General features: G+C 36.5%; 1 protein-coding gene across 1 annotated transcript; it reads right to left on the bottom strand.

Moving 5' to 3' along the window:
* Window positions 1–2289: 2289 nt before the first annotated feature.
* Window positions 2290–16799, bottom strand: dnajc11a (DnaJ (Hsp40) homolog, subfamily C, member 11a). The gene is made up of 16 exons (XM_053483141.1): window positions 16690–16799; window positions 13292–13421; window positions 13042–13115; window positions 12069–12170; window positions 11844–11987; window positions 10593–10715; window positions 10421–10494; window positions 9164–9353; window positions 8513–8598; window positions 8273–8389; window positions 8041–8196; window positions 7749–7818; window positions 6208–6265; window positions 5344–5486; window positions 4141–4270; window positions 2290–4014 (listed from the first exon to the last, which is right to left on the bottom strand). Exons 1-16 carry the CDS (start codon window positions 16759–16761, stop codon window positions 3989–3991), a joined length of 1695 nt encoding a protein of 564 aa, XP_053339116.1. The 5' UTR covers window positions 16762–16799; the 3' UTR covers window positions 2290–3988.
* Window positions 16800–17493: the final 694 nt, after the last annotated feature.

Here is a 17493-nt window from a genome sequence, read left to right as displayed (position 1 = left end):
GTGCCCCAAGTCTGGGATGGGCTCTTATATACAGTGACAAGAAAAAGTATTTGAACATTTCGAAAATTCATGGTTTTCTGCATTAATGTGTAACAAAATGTGATCTGATCTTCATCTAAGTCAAGAGTATTAACAGATATAATATGCCTAAAATAAAAATTCTGATCCTTCATGTCTTTATTGAACATACTCCTTCAACTAATTCAAAATGATACTGAAAAAAGTAAATTCCCCCTTGGAATGAATAACTGGTTGACCCATATAAATAACAGATTTGTTAAATCATAGGTTGTGATTTTTCAATACTGTAAGGAAATTATCACAACAGCCATTAAAAAACAGAAAGGAATGGAAGAAGCTCTGACCTAGAGCAGTATTCTCAGGCTAAGGCTTCAAAGGGTTTGTAAAGCATATCCACTTTAAAAACCGTTGCTCTAGGGCAGCAGAGCAAAAATTGGCCAAAGAATCGTTTTACTTGAAAAAAAAATAATGAAATGGATTGAAAGAAAAAGATGATTAAATGCATCCATAGATTATCTTATACTAGCTCATTAAAGAGCTTATATTGAGGATAGAAAGGGCCTGTTAACCACTGTCAATGTTTGATTCAGCATGGGTGATATATGAGCAGATCACTCAGTGTGGGTAACAATATCTGATTATTTAAATTACATAATTGCATTAAAAAATGCCAATTACACTATACTTAGAATATTTAAACATCCCGACGTAACAGTGTTTTTTACACAGTATTTTAATCACATAATTAATTTTGTAGGTAACGAAGAGGTTGGCCCTATGGCCTTATGCCACCAGGGTCGAGGGTTCGATTCCTGCTATTTGACATTTTTGAATCGGTTTTTGATACACATAAAAAATAATACTTTATGTAATTTTGTAATTCTATGTATTTAATCTGTGACCAATCTATTCGTCTTATGACAATTTTAACCTTAAAAATGTCTAGTTTCTAGTAGTTCATAGTGGTCATTAAATTTTTAAAACTTAATTTATTTAATTAATAACTGTAATGTGCATCCATCTATTTCACCTTATTATACTTTTCTCTTCTATCTTTACTTTGTTTTGCTATTAAGCAGTACTTGTTCACAGTTTATAGTTTATATTTATACAGATGTTTACTTTTACAGATTTTATACAGATGCTTATTTAAGCTTTTTGCACATACAGACTAATTCCATTCATCTTTATTTCAGTAGAATTTTATTTATTTTATTTGGTATTTGCACTGATGGCTTTTTTTAATTCACATCTGCATGTCATAAAACACACAAAAAAGTGCACAGGATATAGTTTAAACAATAGTAACAAGTGATTTCTTATGGAAAACTATGGTAATTAGTAATTGTGTATTAAGAACCTAGGTTGGGAGCAATGGTGGTGTCTAAGGGTGTCATAAAAAGGGAAAATACAAAATTTAGAAAATATAAATATATCCACGTTATATTCAGCCTTGTTTGTTTCCCTAGAGCTAAGTTTTTTAAGTAGGCTCTAGATCCTGTGTCCTGAGGTCTGTAAAATGCAGAAATGCAAATCTAGTGTAAAGCTATATGAACATAGCAAAGTTTAAATTGTTTTTTTAAAAAAGTTTAAAAAAGTAATGAATGCAACAAAATGTGAAAGAAAAAAAATACTTTACAGGGACTTTTATTATGAACTACACTGCTGCTCAAAACAGGAAGTAGACCAGTGATTTCAATTCTGTATTACTCTTACACGTCCTAAGGAATATTGACACTTATAATGGTATAATTTTGTAAGTACTTTAATTCCACAATGTTTTTTGAGGATAAACTAGAACGTCGACTGGACCCCAGGCTTCCTCACCATACATCTGAATGGGAAAATGCATCAAAATCTAGTGAAAAAATATATGGATGTGGATGTGTGAATGGGTGTCCACAAACCGTTGGCCTCAGTGTACATAAAAAAAAAAGATTAAATGAAAAGCAGCAAACACAAGAAACATGCCATTCTCTTGAAGATTGCATCTTATCGGTAATACAAAGCACCAGTTACTGGATGATGCTACCAGCTAATAAAATCAAATCTTCAATAAGGTGGAAGGAAGGTTTGGTTCACAGCAATTTTCCTTAAATTAAATTGGGAGAAAAATTTACAAATGGACTTGCTGCATTCTATATTCCATTTGTATTTAATCCAGTTTGAGATATTCAAGATTCAGGGTAAAAAGTAAACCCTGAAACCATGGAAAGCTATTAGATTATGAGTGTTTGTTTGAAAAAAAAAAAAAAAAAAAGTACACAATTTAAAACCATTTTGATTTCATTTTAATTAATCTCTCCCATCCCCATGGCACAAGTCCAGAATGTATAGTTGTATAGTGAAGACACACTTTCAGAAAAAAAAACAGAAATGCTCAACAACCCCAGTCCTTTACTTCCCCCAACAACAACCACAGACTTTGGTCACCAAGGCTTGTGGTAGCAGAGAAATAGGTATTTCTTTTTCCCTACATAGCAACAAAATATGACTTTTGAAGAGAATTCAAGGAGGTATGGGAAAATAATGAAAGTAATGATTATAAAAATCACCAAAGATGTATACTTATATTTCACACTCTTGTATATTACCAGTGAAGAATAGGGTGGTTTCTAAACTATAATTGATGTGTACCTGTATTACACATTTAGTGTAATTTTAGTTCAGTCTCTTTAGCCAGAGTGTCAAAGCCCAAGCACATATTAGTTTGTTTGATGACTGAGGAAATGTAGATTAGAATGTCCCAGTGCTTTACAGCCATGTAACAGGCACATCAGAATGGATAGGTGAAAAATTTCCTCCAATTGGCCAAGTATATTAGACGCTGGGATGTCATTTATTAACAGAACATGACTTCAGTTATTCCTATTTAAATATGAGGATCAATCAAGTCAAACCGGGACTTATGATAATTTTTTTTGTGGAGGAAGGCATAAAACTGATCAACAAATAAACTTAAAGCACAGTACAACAGTTAATTAGAGACTTATTAGTAAAACATTTAAATGGTGCAATCATTTGATAGAAGGCTGTAGGTTTGTGAATAATGGCTGAGGTGGCTCGGAGCACACTGCAGTTGTTCCCGTAAACGTTCAGTGAATGAAACTTAAGGCGCATCTGTCTGTGGGAACTGCACACACGATCATTGACTTTCACAATAAAGGAACTTGTGTAGTAGTTATTGCCAGATCCCCTAAACAGTCCTGATCTTGATAAAGCCCAAGCCATTTCCATATGATTGGGCCATTAAAGGAGTTCTTGGGAGGCCTGTGATTCAAACGTGAAGCAGGCAGTCTGATCATGCTTCTGGCACACTGAGAATTTTTTTTTAACCTCGATGGTAGTATAACCGCTGGGATAAGTGCATCAGTGTAGCAGGGTATTATATAGAGAAATAAAGTTAACTTTACTCTCAGAACTGTGTTGTTATTCTTCAAAAGTCCTTGTTTGACTTGAACGCCACCTCAAATGTTTTTTTTATGGCAGTAACCAAAAGTGATGTGTTTGACACTCCTTTTCCACCTGTTTTTTTGTGGAATTCTGTGGATTGCTATAGCAGCATGGACTGATGTCTTTATCGCAGGGCTAAAATTGCTGTCAGATGAGGACTATTGACAAATGACGCTATTGTGATGCTGGAGATGTTCCAGTACATATGGGGAATTCTTGAAAAAAGAAACAACATAATGCTGAAATAACAAGAAACATAACAAATACTTTGCATATTCTTGCTTGCACTGACTTTAGATACAGGTTTTCCAAACTGGGATTCAACAGATTCATGCATTTTTCACTGGACTTGATTTATCATGCCCATTCACTCAAAGATTAAAACTCCATAAAATGAAGGCTATAGTGCATGTGAATGGCTTTTAGGCCACAGGGAATATCCAAGTCACTATAACACCCATTTCTTCTATATGTCAGTCCAAGTTGTCCCTTCGAGCCCTGTAGATAATGGTTCCTAAGTGTCATTATCGATTCTGTGAGCTAGAAAGAAGAGGGGGGAAAAGACAAATACATGAGACCAGAACAGTGAATAAATATACAGTATTATAAACAGAAAGTACAATTATATAGCACAATCACAGGATAAGAAGAATAACCGAGACTTACATTGTTTTGGTATCCTGAGTGCTTCTGTGTCACCAGACAGAACCTGGTGCATCACGCCTCGGAACTGATACAGCACCTTCAAGCTCTTTTCCTCACCCACGCATGGGTCATAAAAGCCTGGTAAGCCAGCCTGAACACGACAACAAAAACTTTAACAAACGAAATTACATTTATACATTTGGCAGACGCCATCCAGAGCGACATTCAAAGCATTAATGCACGTACATTGAGTTAAATACAATTAAATGTGTTGTATTTTACACCTTAAAACTCACTCACTCACTCATCTTCTATACCGCTTCATCCTGTATTCAGGGCCGCGGGGACCTGGAGCCTATACCAGGAGGCTTAGGGCACGAGGCAGGGTACACCCTGGACAGGGTGCCAATCCATCGCAGGGCACACACACATGCATGCGCACACACATGCATGCGCACACACATGCATGCGCGCACACATGCATGCGCACACTACGGTCAATTTGGGAATGCCAATTAGCCTAACCTGCATATCTTTGACTGTGGGAGGAAACCGGGGTACCCGGAGGAAACCCACCAAGCACGGGGAGAACATGCAAACTCCATGCACACATAGACTGGCCAAGAATCGAACCCGGACCCTGGAGGTGCAAGGCGACAGTGCTAACCAGTACACCACCGTGCACCACCACAAGTCTTAAAGTAGAGTTTGGCATGAGGCTAATTACAGGTTTGTATCAATGTCCTGGTCCTAATACTGCATGTTATTGTTTCCATAGTAACAATTTACACAGGCACTTTGTATTGTGAATGTTCCACATAAGGGTGACTTGGTGCGTTTTCTGTGAGGAGTTTCCAGGGTCAGTGCTTTGCAACAATCAAAGGTATAGCAGCAAGTAGTCTTCAAAAAATTCAGCCTTTTTTTCCTCCTTTGCCAATTGTGGTGTCCCAATAGCTGCATTTTTTGTCTTAACTTTAAAAAAGTAAGGCTTGTACTCCTGCATAAGTGTTTATAAGAAGTAACATACAACACTAAATGTATTCAGTACAACCTATTTAAGCAGAAGTCATCTGTATTACAAATAAATTATTGCTAGTGTTGTCAAAGTGCCGTAAGTATTACAATAATAGTAACTACCAAATTGCAGATTGTTTTCCTGTACATTAAACATGTTAAGGATTTTCAAATCATATATGGCTAATAATTGCTTTTGAAGTGTGTTACCTTTGAGGCCTCGGTGAGAATGAGTTTGGAGTCTTTCACCAGGCACTGCAGAGGTACAGTCACATCAATCACTCTTGCTCGTTCATGCTTCCTACTGTTGTCTGTCACAAACTTTCCATACCAGGCATTGAGAATGATGAGGCCTGATGAGAATGAAAAATAAACCTGAAATAAATATCTGTTGCAAATTAATGTCTGTTCATTAATGTCATCATAATTCATCTTCAGTGAATGCTTTATTCGGGTGAACTTAGTTCATATTTCGAAAGAAAAATACTCACATACAGCTAGCTAGGTAATGTAGTTAATGTCCATTAGTCTACAGATTTGGTGAGTGAACATAAGGGTTTTACAAGTAGCAATAAATACAATATCTAATTTCATAACAGATTGTGTAATGAGCACACTATTCATGCTTTGTACTGATTTGATAATATTTAGGCCATTGCATTACTAAGAATTATAACATAGATGGCATGTAAGTGACAAGGGATGACAATAATATCTGCTCTGTACAGTTTCCCTTTAACCAACCAACCTGATTCAGACCACGAGATAACATTTTCATTAAATCATTATCATAAACAGGAGCATATGTGCTAGAAGCACGGGGAAAACATTGAACTGCAGCAAAGGGCCTACAGGGCTAGAGCCGGAATCTACAACTATATTTTGAAGTCAAATTGTATAAACTAATAAACAGAGTAATTATAAAACGGTAGCACTTTTATTATAAAATCTACGTAACTCTTAGCATTCAGCCAATGAATTTATGACATCCCCATATTCAACACAAACAATGCTTGTACCTTTAATTCTGTGTTAAACTGTTTCAGCACGAAACACGGACCGGTGTTTTCTTACCCATTCTTGACTCCTCAGCTTCAATGATCCTACGCACGGATTCCTGCATCAGCAGAACCTGAGACACAAGAATACATGCAATAAGTTTTTCTTAACCTTAATATTATTGCACTGATCATTATAATTAAACAGTTGTCATAAAGGTGCATCAGGTTTAACGTAGCAGTAGAAAGGGCTATTAAGAAAAAAACACCTGTAGTACATTTTTAGTATTGCCTATTTGACGGCTTTGATAATTAGGCGGCTGCATGTCCGTCAGTTCTGCATGCATCCTTAAACTTATAGCAAAATATTTAGCCAAATCTCAGGATACTATGGAATGGACATTAGCAGAAACTTGCTGTATTTGAGTCACGAGGATTAGACTGGAACCAGCACTATACCCTATTGGCTCCTGTGTCTCCTAGCTCTCATATTTTCTGGTGTGACAGTTTTGGGATTTAAGTCACATATGGAAGTCACAAAAATAAGTAAACCCTTAAAACTGGTTTTAAAAATCTTGTTGGGACTGCCACCCTTACCTTAATCTACAATTTACACAAACAAAATTTAACATCCTGCACAAATGAAGTCACCTGTCTGGAAATATGAATGCTCCAGGCTTAATGTCCCAAAGATATTTGACAAAAGCAGCAATACATTTTTTATTGATACCTAAATCGTAGATCAGGATGCTAAAACAACCTCACTACACCACAACACAAACCTTCTCTCTCACGCACACCCATCAATTAAGGCAAATGTCATATCTCAGGACCCCTATGGCCGAAAAAAGAAACCATTTTCACCTTCTGCCCAGAAAATCTTCATCCGCGCACCCCTAATTTACAATTTCTTCAGGAATTGTGTCTAGTCCTCATGTTTAATATAATTTTTTAAATGTCATACTTTCAAGGGTTTTCATTAGACTAACCCTTGTAAAAATGCCTTGATTAACTTTCTAACCGTGCTCAGATAGCGTTTGCTTTGTAAAAAGCCAGATTAACAAAAGCTGCAAGAACTGTTTATTAGGGAATAAACTAAAGTTAAAAGAAATATAGACAGATTTCCTATAGAATACAGAAAGATGTATGAATCTTAACATTTTAAATATTACATAACACATGCAATATGATTCAAGATATTTTAGTTATGTTTGTGAAATTTCTGCATTTTTTTTTCATTTTTGTCTATTAAGAAAAATGCAGTATGTAGTTGTCAGATCTACAGGGTAACTAAACATTTTTCATACTTACTGGTGACATTTTTCTTTAAAGAATTGTTGTAATGACTACCGTGTTAAGGGCATAAAAGAAAGGTTGTGGCATGGTCTTTTATCCACATACAATGGACGTACCACGTATTAAAGCTGTCAGTTTTTACAATGTGAAAGGTCATCCCACATTTCAATTCTGAGGCATACTAATCACTATGACAAACGTACTAATGGATAAACAGATAACCGAAATGTATTGCTTCCTTTCATGCTACTAAAAAAGGACTGAGAATGAATATTCCACACTAAGAACCATCAGAAGAATAAAAGTGTCATGTGGACTTACAGCAGACTCGGCCTCTTGCTTCTTTTTGGCAACGTCGGACGATGCATTCTCCCGCTGCTTCTCCAGTTCCCTAAAGTGAGAGAGAGAAGGTCACAAGTAAATACAAACCCAATAAACTAAGCACAAACCGCTTACATTGTTCCTCTGTACATGATGCAGGTACAACTTTGACATAGAGAATGCACTTAAACAGTATTACATTTATATAATGAAATCTGTTAATTACTTAATAGCATTACAGTATATTTTAAAAAATTTAGGTTTTTCTGAGGGTACAGTTAAACTGGCTTACTGTTCTTTCTGAGCGGACATATAAGGCTTGATAACAAGCCTCTGGATGGCCAAGTAAAATACAAGAGGTCCAACAGAGGCGTAGAACACTGCACTGGGAAGGAGCTGGTCTGTCAAGTGGATTGGAAAGAAATATGTCTGGCTGGCTCTGTTCAACCTACAACGATACAATCAGTTTTACATGCATGGAAACAAAAATTAATTAAATGATTTATATATTAAAAGCTTCATACTTGATCTTGAGGGAAACACCTTGTGGCACTCCAACACTGACAGTAGCACCTATAACGCTGTGTCGGCTGATCTTAGTCTCAGCACCGTACTCCACCACCGTCCCGAAAAAGCCTGATCTGTAGACAAAAAATGTTCGAATGTGAAAAAAGGTCGATAGAGGTCAATTTTCTTTAACAAACAAGGTATAACAAGGCAACTAATCTATACCACTACCACATACAATGACTTGAAGCACATACTTGACAGAGCCCTTGATCTTCGTCTGGTCATCATTTTGGAATTTGTACTGGTAGCTCATCATAACAAAAGTATGTGGGATCCCCAACTGTTAGATGAAATATGCAACAGGAGAAGCTTATACATACATAGAATGCCTAAGTGTAAATTTTCGGCTCAGCTGGAACCTTTAGACTTTTGTAGTGCTACAACCCGGACTGAATGTTGTAAATGCACACAAAATAACCTGTGACATTTAAACTGTGGAAGTAGGAAACGTTCTCTGGAAGTTATACTGAAGTACAATTATAAAAAAATTATGTGCAATTTACAAATAGTATTTTTTTTAAATGTCATAAGTCTTGAGACTTTGTAGATGTTAAATTGTTGCACAAAACAGTGAGATTTCCGTGGCTTAATCCAAAATGGCACACCAACACAGCACCAGGTAGGATATCGTGCTGTGTCATAAATGTAGGGAATAAACACACAGAAAAAAGAAGACAGTGGGTACGGTAACAAGATTCAGGCTGTTTATTCAACAGCATGCGGGTAAATTAGGAGAGCCATGCTGTACCACACTGACTTGTGGGAAAGCACAGATTTTTGACTATGACTTGTTCGAGAAGACGCTCTTCAAAAACCTGTATATCGCTGCCTTTTAGGTTACTGACCTGCACAGCAAAAGTGAAGTGGCTGCTCTTTGTGTCTCTCACAATGCTGGTGTTCATGGAAGACTGAGCACCCCAGCGCCACTGGAGGTAGCCCATTGTGTTCTTGTCTAGGTGTCGCGCAAGCACTGTGTTTATGCCTGGACGCACACCACGTGACGAAAACTGCATTGCACACTGAGCGGTCATGAAGCTGAAAGACACGTACGCGCACACAAACACACGCAAGGTTAATGAGACGAAATAAAATCCATGTGTAGTATTAAAGTGTACAACCAGGGAAACCTTTAGTATTAAAAAAAATGCAGCACGCTATTTAAACATGAATTTATTATTTTTAGTTTCTTACTTTTATGCAGACAGATTATGCAAAATTAATTTAAAAATAATTTTTAGACATTCAACTGCCTCTCTATTGTGTGTATATGCGCACTGGGGCTTAAACAAGCCAATTCGATTTTTCCTCTTTTGTGACATGATGTTTACAGAGCTTCCCTTCCTTCTCAGCTGTTCTCTGACAGGGTGAGAACCTTTCATTTTTAATTTGTCTAGTGCTGCATGAAATCTGAAATCACAATATGGACCTGTGCGATTATTTAAGTAATAAATAACTTTGATGGTGCTAAAAAAATATTGGCAAACATCATTATCCTCAAAGTGATAATTGGTGCCATGTCTGAATGCAAAATGGTACATTAATAGCTAAAAATCGCAGTTTAAATTCTTAACACAATACGTGTCAAAAAATAGCAATAAGATTTTTTTTTTTATTTGTGCAGCCTTACAATTTTCATCAATCTATAATTAGGTTGCAGACACTTAAATAATAACTATACCAAAATAAGAAAATCGCAGAACCCCTGGGTATGCTTTACAGCCCTCACTTTGATAACCTTATGCATAAAAAAATAAATAATTAAAATCACAGTAGCACCATTTCATTACTACCATGCAGTTTTGTTTAAAATATCAGCAATTCATCTAACAGGAGTCCAAGTGGACCAGCCATGGTTTTGTGTCAGAAATAGATCGGTATATTTAAGCCAAATACTGTAGTATAAGCACTGAAATAGGCATTGCCATGTCCTAGCCTTCATTCCAGACTGGTGGCGCTGTTGGTTCATTTAACCTGAGACAAAAGGAGCTATGTAGAGTTGATGAACCATCTAAATCCCTGGAGCTCTTTGAACAACGATAGTTAATTTAAATTTTGTTTTATTTATGAAAAACTTTACTACACCACTGACACGCATTACTTACCAGCGAGGTGTCAGGTTGCGAAAAACCTTCAACCCAAAGAGAGGACCGTGTGTATCTCCTGCTCCTATTTCAACCTAGAAAGAGGGGGAAAAAAATAAAAAAAATAAATATGTATATTGCAATCCCTGCATTTACAGTAAGTTTGTATTTAAATAGCAAACAAAGCACACACCTCTCCCCAGCCTTTTGCTGATGTCACCCGTCGAAGAGCCAGGTTAATGTTTCCACCGCCGTTGCCATTGTGTGTGGAAAGAGATCCGGAGAGAATAGCGGTGTCCGTCGTTGTCAGAGGAGCCTTGATTGAAAAAAAATATATATACATAAAAAAAGCAAATCTTATAGAATGCTGACAGCTCATAGTTACATGTGTGCTGACTCTAAATCATTAAGATGAATTTAGGCAAATTTTTACATTTATGTTAAAAGCACATCTGCTCAGACTGTCAGCCATAACCTGCAGTTAAAGCATCATCTTCACAATGTGCATCATCAATACAGAGGGAACCTTATGTGAAGAGAATGTTTTGAGATAATCATGGCCTCCAAATGAACAAAGTTGTAAAAAGTGTGTGTGTGTGTGTGTGTGTGTGTACAGAAAAAAAAAAAAAAATTTCCAGTAAAATATGGTACACTTATCAAGGAGTACTAAATACACAAAGATAGAATTTCAAGTATAGTAGGTAAAATGAATGTCCACTTCACCTGCATAAAGGGGAAGTTTACACAAATGATTTATAAACGCGTCATGTTTACTGATATAACAGTGTATGGAGATGTACAGTAAAATATTCATTATGTCTACACCCATCACTGATCAAAGCAACATTAAATCAATGTCTCTAATTTATACCTCTTTCAGGTTCCAGTTCATTCAACATATAACATAACTTTATTTCTCTATTGATCCCTCGCCACAATAATTTACAAATATCAGCGTTTTACTAGTTCTTGGATATCATCAAGGTAGAGACTTTTCTTAGTATGTCAGAGCCATGCTTCCCGTCAGAAACTCTGGCCTCCCAGCCTTAATAACCCAAACGTGAAAATGGCTAGGAGGGAGGTCAGGACTGTATGAGGGATGTGGCGATAACTCTCAGCCGAGTTCCTGTAATTTGCAAGTCATGTTCGTGAATGATTGTGTGTACAGTTCCTACAGACAGAACTGTCTTTTCCGCAAGTTGGCCAAAAGTTATTTATTGATTCCATTTACTGAATGTTCACAGGAACAACTACAGTGGGATCCGAGCCATCTCAGCCGGGATCAACGTTTACAGAGGCCTTTTTTAAAACCTTTGTACTATTCAAATGTGTTCCTGCCACTACGAGTCTCATTACCATGGTTTTTATGGCGTCATTCACAAGTCCCGGTTTGACTCGAACACCCCTCATAGGACGATTTTTCCTTTTTTGAAAATTTACATACCTCTATGGACTGAGATATATGCATCTTGTTAATCTCAATGTTGGGAAAGCCACCACCACTGCCACCACCACCGGAGAGTTCCTCATACTCCTCCTCATAGCGATCAAAAAGGTCTGTGGCATCCACACCAACACTGATTGTCCCCTGCCACAGACATGTAAATCAGTAAATCAGAAAAATACAGATGCCCTAAGGTGAGATGGTCATACAGGACAGGAATGAAACCTTAGGGTTGGTCCTCTGTTGAAGTCGTCTCTCCTCCCTCTCTCTCTGGAGGCGCTCAAACTCTTCCCGGATCTCAGCCGGCGTCCTTTTCCTCTCCACTACCTAAAAAACAAATTACAATAACCATTTTTTTCCCAAAAAATATTTACATCATTCATCAAGCTGAATATGAATTATTTATTTGGAAATTGTTCACAAGGGCAGTTACACAAGAAATATGGCATTCATTAAAGTGGAGGAAAAAAACAGTTAGTCTGGAAATACAATTGTACCCAGTAAGAGTTTCAGAGTTAAATCTAAATTTACACAAAAGGAGACTCTGCAATAAAGAAATAAAAAATACCCCAATTGTTTGGCTTCAGATTTCATACTTGAGATACTGTAAATTTGAGCTTGAGCTTACAAACTTGAGCTTACATGCATGCACAAGATGAATAATAATAATAATAATAATTAAATCACTTTATATTAATTACTTTGAAAAAAAAAAAAAAAACTAAAACAAATCAGGAATATAAGATGTAGGACTGGCCATTTAATTAGGACAAAAGAAATGGCGCCGTATAAAAGTATTAAGACTAAGTGTGCGTTTCTGGAACATTCTGTACACTGCTTTACTATTTAATCATCATTTTGCTATTATTATGAGCTTTTCCTTTTTATGATGTTTTGTGGGTGTCACTTAATGTAAATCAGATGCTTCATAAACAGACTCAGCTTTATCTGGGAGTCATTTATCAACACGTCTTTAAAAAAAAAAATAAATAAAATAAAAAAATAAATATATATATATATATATATATATATATATATATATATATATATATATATATAAATCTGGCAGGAATGTAGGCTCTGTATGGCTTGCAAAAACATTTAGACCCAACTTCACTAAAAGCTTGATGAAAGATCGACTTATTCTCTCTTAATTAAAACCAATAGAACAGGCAAGGCTAGTCGAACCATGACTTACCTCCCATCCTTCCACACTCAGCCCTCTCTTCCCATAAATATCATAGATAGCTCTGGATTGTGGATCACTAAGAACTGTACAAAAAGAAAAGCATTTTAAAATCATAATATTCTTTCAACCTAGTACTAAATTAAAATTAAATAAAGTAAACAAAATAACAGCAAATAAAAATATCCATTTAATAACTTCCTTCGTGTATTCAACTCTGTCATGAGACGCTGATGAAAGTGCGTCTTACACCACGGCTTACCTTCATACGCTTGGTGTACCAGGTTAAAAAGCTGCTCTGCCTGTCTTTTCAGCTCAGGATCTCTGTGTTTATCAGGGTGATAGAGCATGCAGAGACGCCGATATGATGCCTTTAGTTCCTCTTGCGTGGCCTGCAAGTACAAGAGACATGTAACTTAAACTTCCACAAGGCTTTAGAGTTCTGAACAAAAAAAACATTTCAGTGAATATATTTATATACCGGTCACTGTACACTCATTGGTCAAGTACTTACACTGCACTTAAATGTATTGGCCACTCGATCAGACACACATTATCAAATTTTTTTATTTGTCTGTAAATAAAGTTATGGTCTGTAGCTCGTCATGGAGCCTTTGGTGACCAGATATTTTTAGGTGGCAGAATATCACTACAGCAGTAATTTAGTGGTAGACGTGCAGTGTGAAAAATATGGGCTAATAGTGTATGTAGTATGGTAAATAGAAATACTACATAGTAGGGATGGGAATCAGCAGGGAAGAGCCAATACGATATCATGACACCTACGTTTTGGCTACGATTTGTACTGCTATTCCATTAGTATCATAATTTTATAAACATCATGATTCAATAGAATTTTTAAATATTGTGTTACAGTTTTAAATGAACTTCGCAAACAATTTGCTTCTACCACACTGGATGCTGTGCTACCTGCCAACGTGCGAATAGTTTAGAGCACAACAACTAGATGGTTTATAAAGGAACCCCCCCACGCCCCCCCAAAAATAAATAAACAAAAAGAATTACTAGTAATTTCTGTAAAAGTGGTATAAGATTGACTGAGACACAGTCAACCAATCAAAACTATCCAACTTTTCATGGTAATGAGCAGCTAGATGGTTGTTATCATAAAAAAAATTAAGCTAGATTCTCAATATGGACCAACAATCTATGATTCTTTAACAGCTTCCAGTAAGTGTTCCTGTTTTTGCTGTGCCTAAAATAATCAACCAGCCAAATAATATCTGTGCAGGGGTCGTTCATTTCCATTGAGGAAGCGTGAGCAACAGACAAACTAAGTGTATCTACAATACAAAGTTTACCTATATACTAAGTGTACCAGGCATCCTTCTAAAAAATGAACACACATAAACTTTGTCTTATTTTCCTTTGGCTTCTTCATGAGCAAGAAACTCTGTCAAGGTCCCACTGAGGCAAACTGAACTTTATGTAAGTTCAAGATTGGGCTTACATATTGGTTATCACTCTGCTGCTTTCATGCGCTCCTCACAAAGTGTAGTCTTTGCACACAAGAGAACTGCTGACATTCCCTAAACTGCTTCAGAATCTCGCTGACATTTTCGCCTTCTGCTATACTGTATATTACAACATGTAATAATACAATAGTTCCTTTTAAACCTCTGAAATAGCACGTGGCTTGACTTGACCCGCCATCCCTTTCCTCAAGGTACAAAGAAACCATGCAATCAGACTCCTCTCTGCTTGGAAAGAGGTTCCCCTGCTTTTCCAAGCAGTCAAGTAACTGGCTGTCTTCAAATAAATATTAGGATTGGGATTGAGTTATTTGTCACCATGTAGCTTACATCAAGTAAAATTATTTATTTGCATGTCTCAGTTAGAAGGCTGGGGTCAGAGTGCAAGGTCAGCCATGATACAGCACCCATACACTGGAGAGGGTCTCAATTAAGCCCTGAGCAGTGGAGCTTGGAGGTGCTAGGGCTGAACCCCCAATCCTCGGATTCTGATTGACATTACTGAGCAACACGTATCTCTGTCATAATTACTTGGCAAATAATAACTTCTACCACATGCGACTTTTAACTAATTTGCACCTGCGGTAACTTGGGACTGATGTAAGTGTGTGTAGTGAGTGGGTTTGAGACTAATTTATTTACGATTTGGAGAAAAAGGCAGATCGGAGGCTTTTAACAACGTATAATTTTTAATAATGTAACACCATAAAATGTGTTTCTCTTGCTGTGCTCGGTACAGAATCGTTTATCTCTGGGGCTGATCAGATGATCACCGGTCATGGCCAAACAAACTAAAAACAAGCCTGTTTCCGTTCACTTTCAATTCTGGTCACTGGCTGATCGACTGGTTCATCTCTATTATAAATGTAAATATATATATATATTTAAATAATAATACATTTTGGAGTTATGCAGTTTGTGACGATACGTAAAATCCAAGACTAAAAAAATTGCGACTCATTACTGAATTGTGAGCAGTGAGGTGGGCTTGATTCCAATTCCAATTCATTGATGGAATATTAAAGATTTTCCCACCACCTGTTAGAGTTGTGTGTAATATATATATCAAAGTACTGATTGTTTTTTTTTTGTTTTAATAATATGCTAAGATGATGATTGTCTGGAACTTGCCAAATTGGTATGGTTTCCATATGGCATAAGGAATCATAAATTAAGGTTAACTGAGGTTTAATGCCTATTTATTTCAAGTTGTACTTCATTTACATGTCATTTTAATTGTTTTGATGTTGTTGTTTTTTGATGCAGTTGATATATTTGTAATATTTTTGGTTGGCTGGAACGGATTATCTTTTAGCATTTACATTATTTCCTATGAGTAAGTGCATATCGCAGTACGAATATGTACACCTTAAGAATTAACCTACAGGACGATTTACATTTTGACACCAAAGTTCCACTATATATATATATATATATATATATATATATGAATATTTGTGTGAGTACGTGCATTCATTGTACCCAGGCTTTCTTGCGACACTCCCAGACACCACTGAAGACTAATGTGTGGAACCAAAAAAAAATCGGGCATATAAAACGCTTCAGAATCAGTTACGACTTCCGGTCAGAAACTTTTATTAACGATAAACTCACGTGAGGGCGTCACCAGTTTATCACCAGTCCCTGATTTAACGACACAATTAATCCAAATGGTCTAAAGTCACGGTGACGTTAGTTACAGAGACAACGTCAGATACCAAGTACATTGCGTTTTTCGAAGCCTGTAAGGAATAACGTTTTCTTAAAAACGGCCAGCTGACTTTCATCCAGAGGCTCGAGACAACGACATTAACATTAACTCAGCGCTAGCTTTCTTCCTAGCACGCTAGCTAAACTACAGCTGTGACAAGTACTCTGTGCAAAACCATTAGTGAGAACTACTTGTAGAATGTTTATACTTGTGAACAATATACCAATAGTTCACAAGGTACAAAAACTAACTTAAAGTCTATTTGTTATAAATAAAGTGTGCGAAACGTTTAGCTGCAATGAGCAATGATAAGCAAGGGTCACAGTGCTAACTAACGCGTTAGCTCAATTCACCCTGAATCCTGATTCGCATTGTCCTTATGTAAAACATTAAAACTTATATGTAACTCTAGCTCTCTAATTGTGGATTCACACATAAATAATATGGATTTCATACCTCCCTCCGGACGTTTAATAAAGAATAATAATCATCATTGTCAATTTCATCCTCTTCCAAGGCCGCCGCCATGTTTACAACCTTTCATCCCGCTCAACGGCCGTTTTCACGCGGATCAGCAAAGGTTATCGCCCCCTTCAGGAGCGGAGGAGAACTTTCCTTTACTTCCTTTTTTTTCTTGCTGAGTGTAGTACAATATGCTGAAGAAACTATCTGTGTGCTAGTTACTGCTCTCTATATAGGTTGAATCTAATTCCAGAGACAAGACACAGCTTATTAAATCGTGTTCTTTAATTTTGTGTGGACTTTATGATTATGATATGATATAATTATCCCTAAACGGATAGGATTTATTATTAGATCCATGCACAGCTTGGTATTTCTTGCTGCACCATCGCTGATCTCTTGAGATCTACAAAGACTAAAGCCTATTCTGAACTACACCCTATTCTATTGCACATTAAGATATGCTTTATTACTGGTAGGCCTAGGCATTCTTAATCTGAAATTATACTTTCGCTAATTATGACATGCACACGGACAAGATTTATTAGCTTCATAAACAAACTATTGCAAGAATAAACGAAATGCAAATGAATGAACACACAGGCGTAGTTAATTACCAGTGAACATTTCATACTTTTAAAAAGTAAACAGTATTAAATTAATCTATGCCGCTGTAGGCCTAAGTACACTATTTTAAAACTCTAATTTATTCTGCTGAATGAGAATTAAACCCCACATGATTGTTAATTGATCACGAATTTATTATGCAGGAACACATTTTTTTTCCTCCACAAAGAA

The sequence above is a fragment of the Clarias gariepinus genome, chromosome 22 (genome assembly GCF_024256425.1).
Source record: "Clarias gariepinus isolate MV-2021 ecotype Netherlands chromosome 22, CGAR_prim_01v2, whole genome shotgun sequence".
In the NCBI taxonomy this organism is placed as follows: Eukaryota; Metazoa; Chordata; class Actinopteri; order Siluriformes; family Clariidae; genus Clarias; species Clarias gariepinus.
This window is presented reverse-complemented; position numbering and strand designations above follow the sequence as displayed.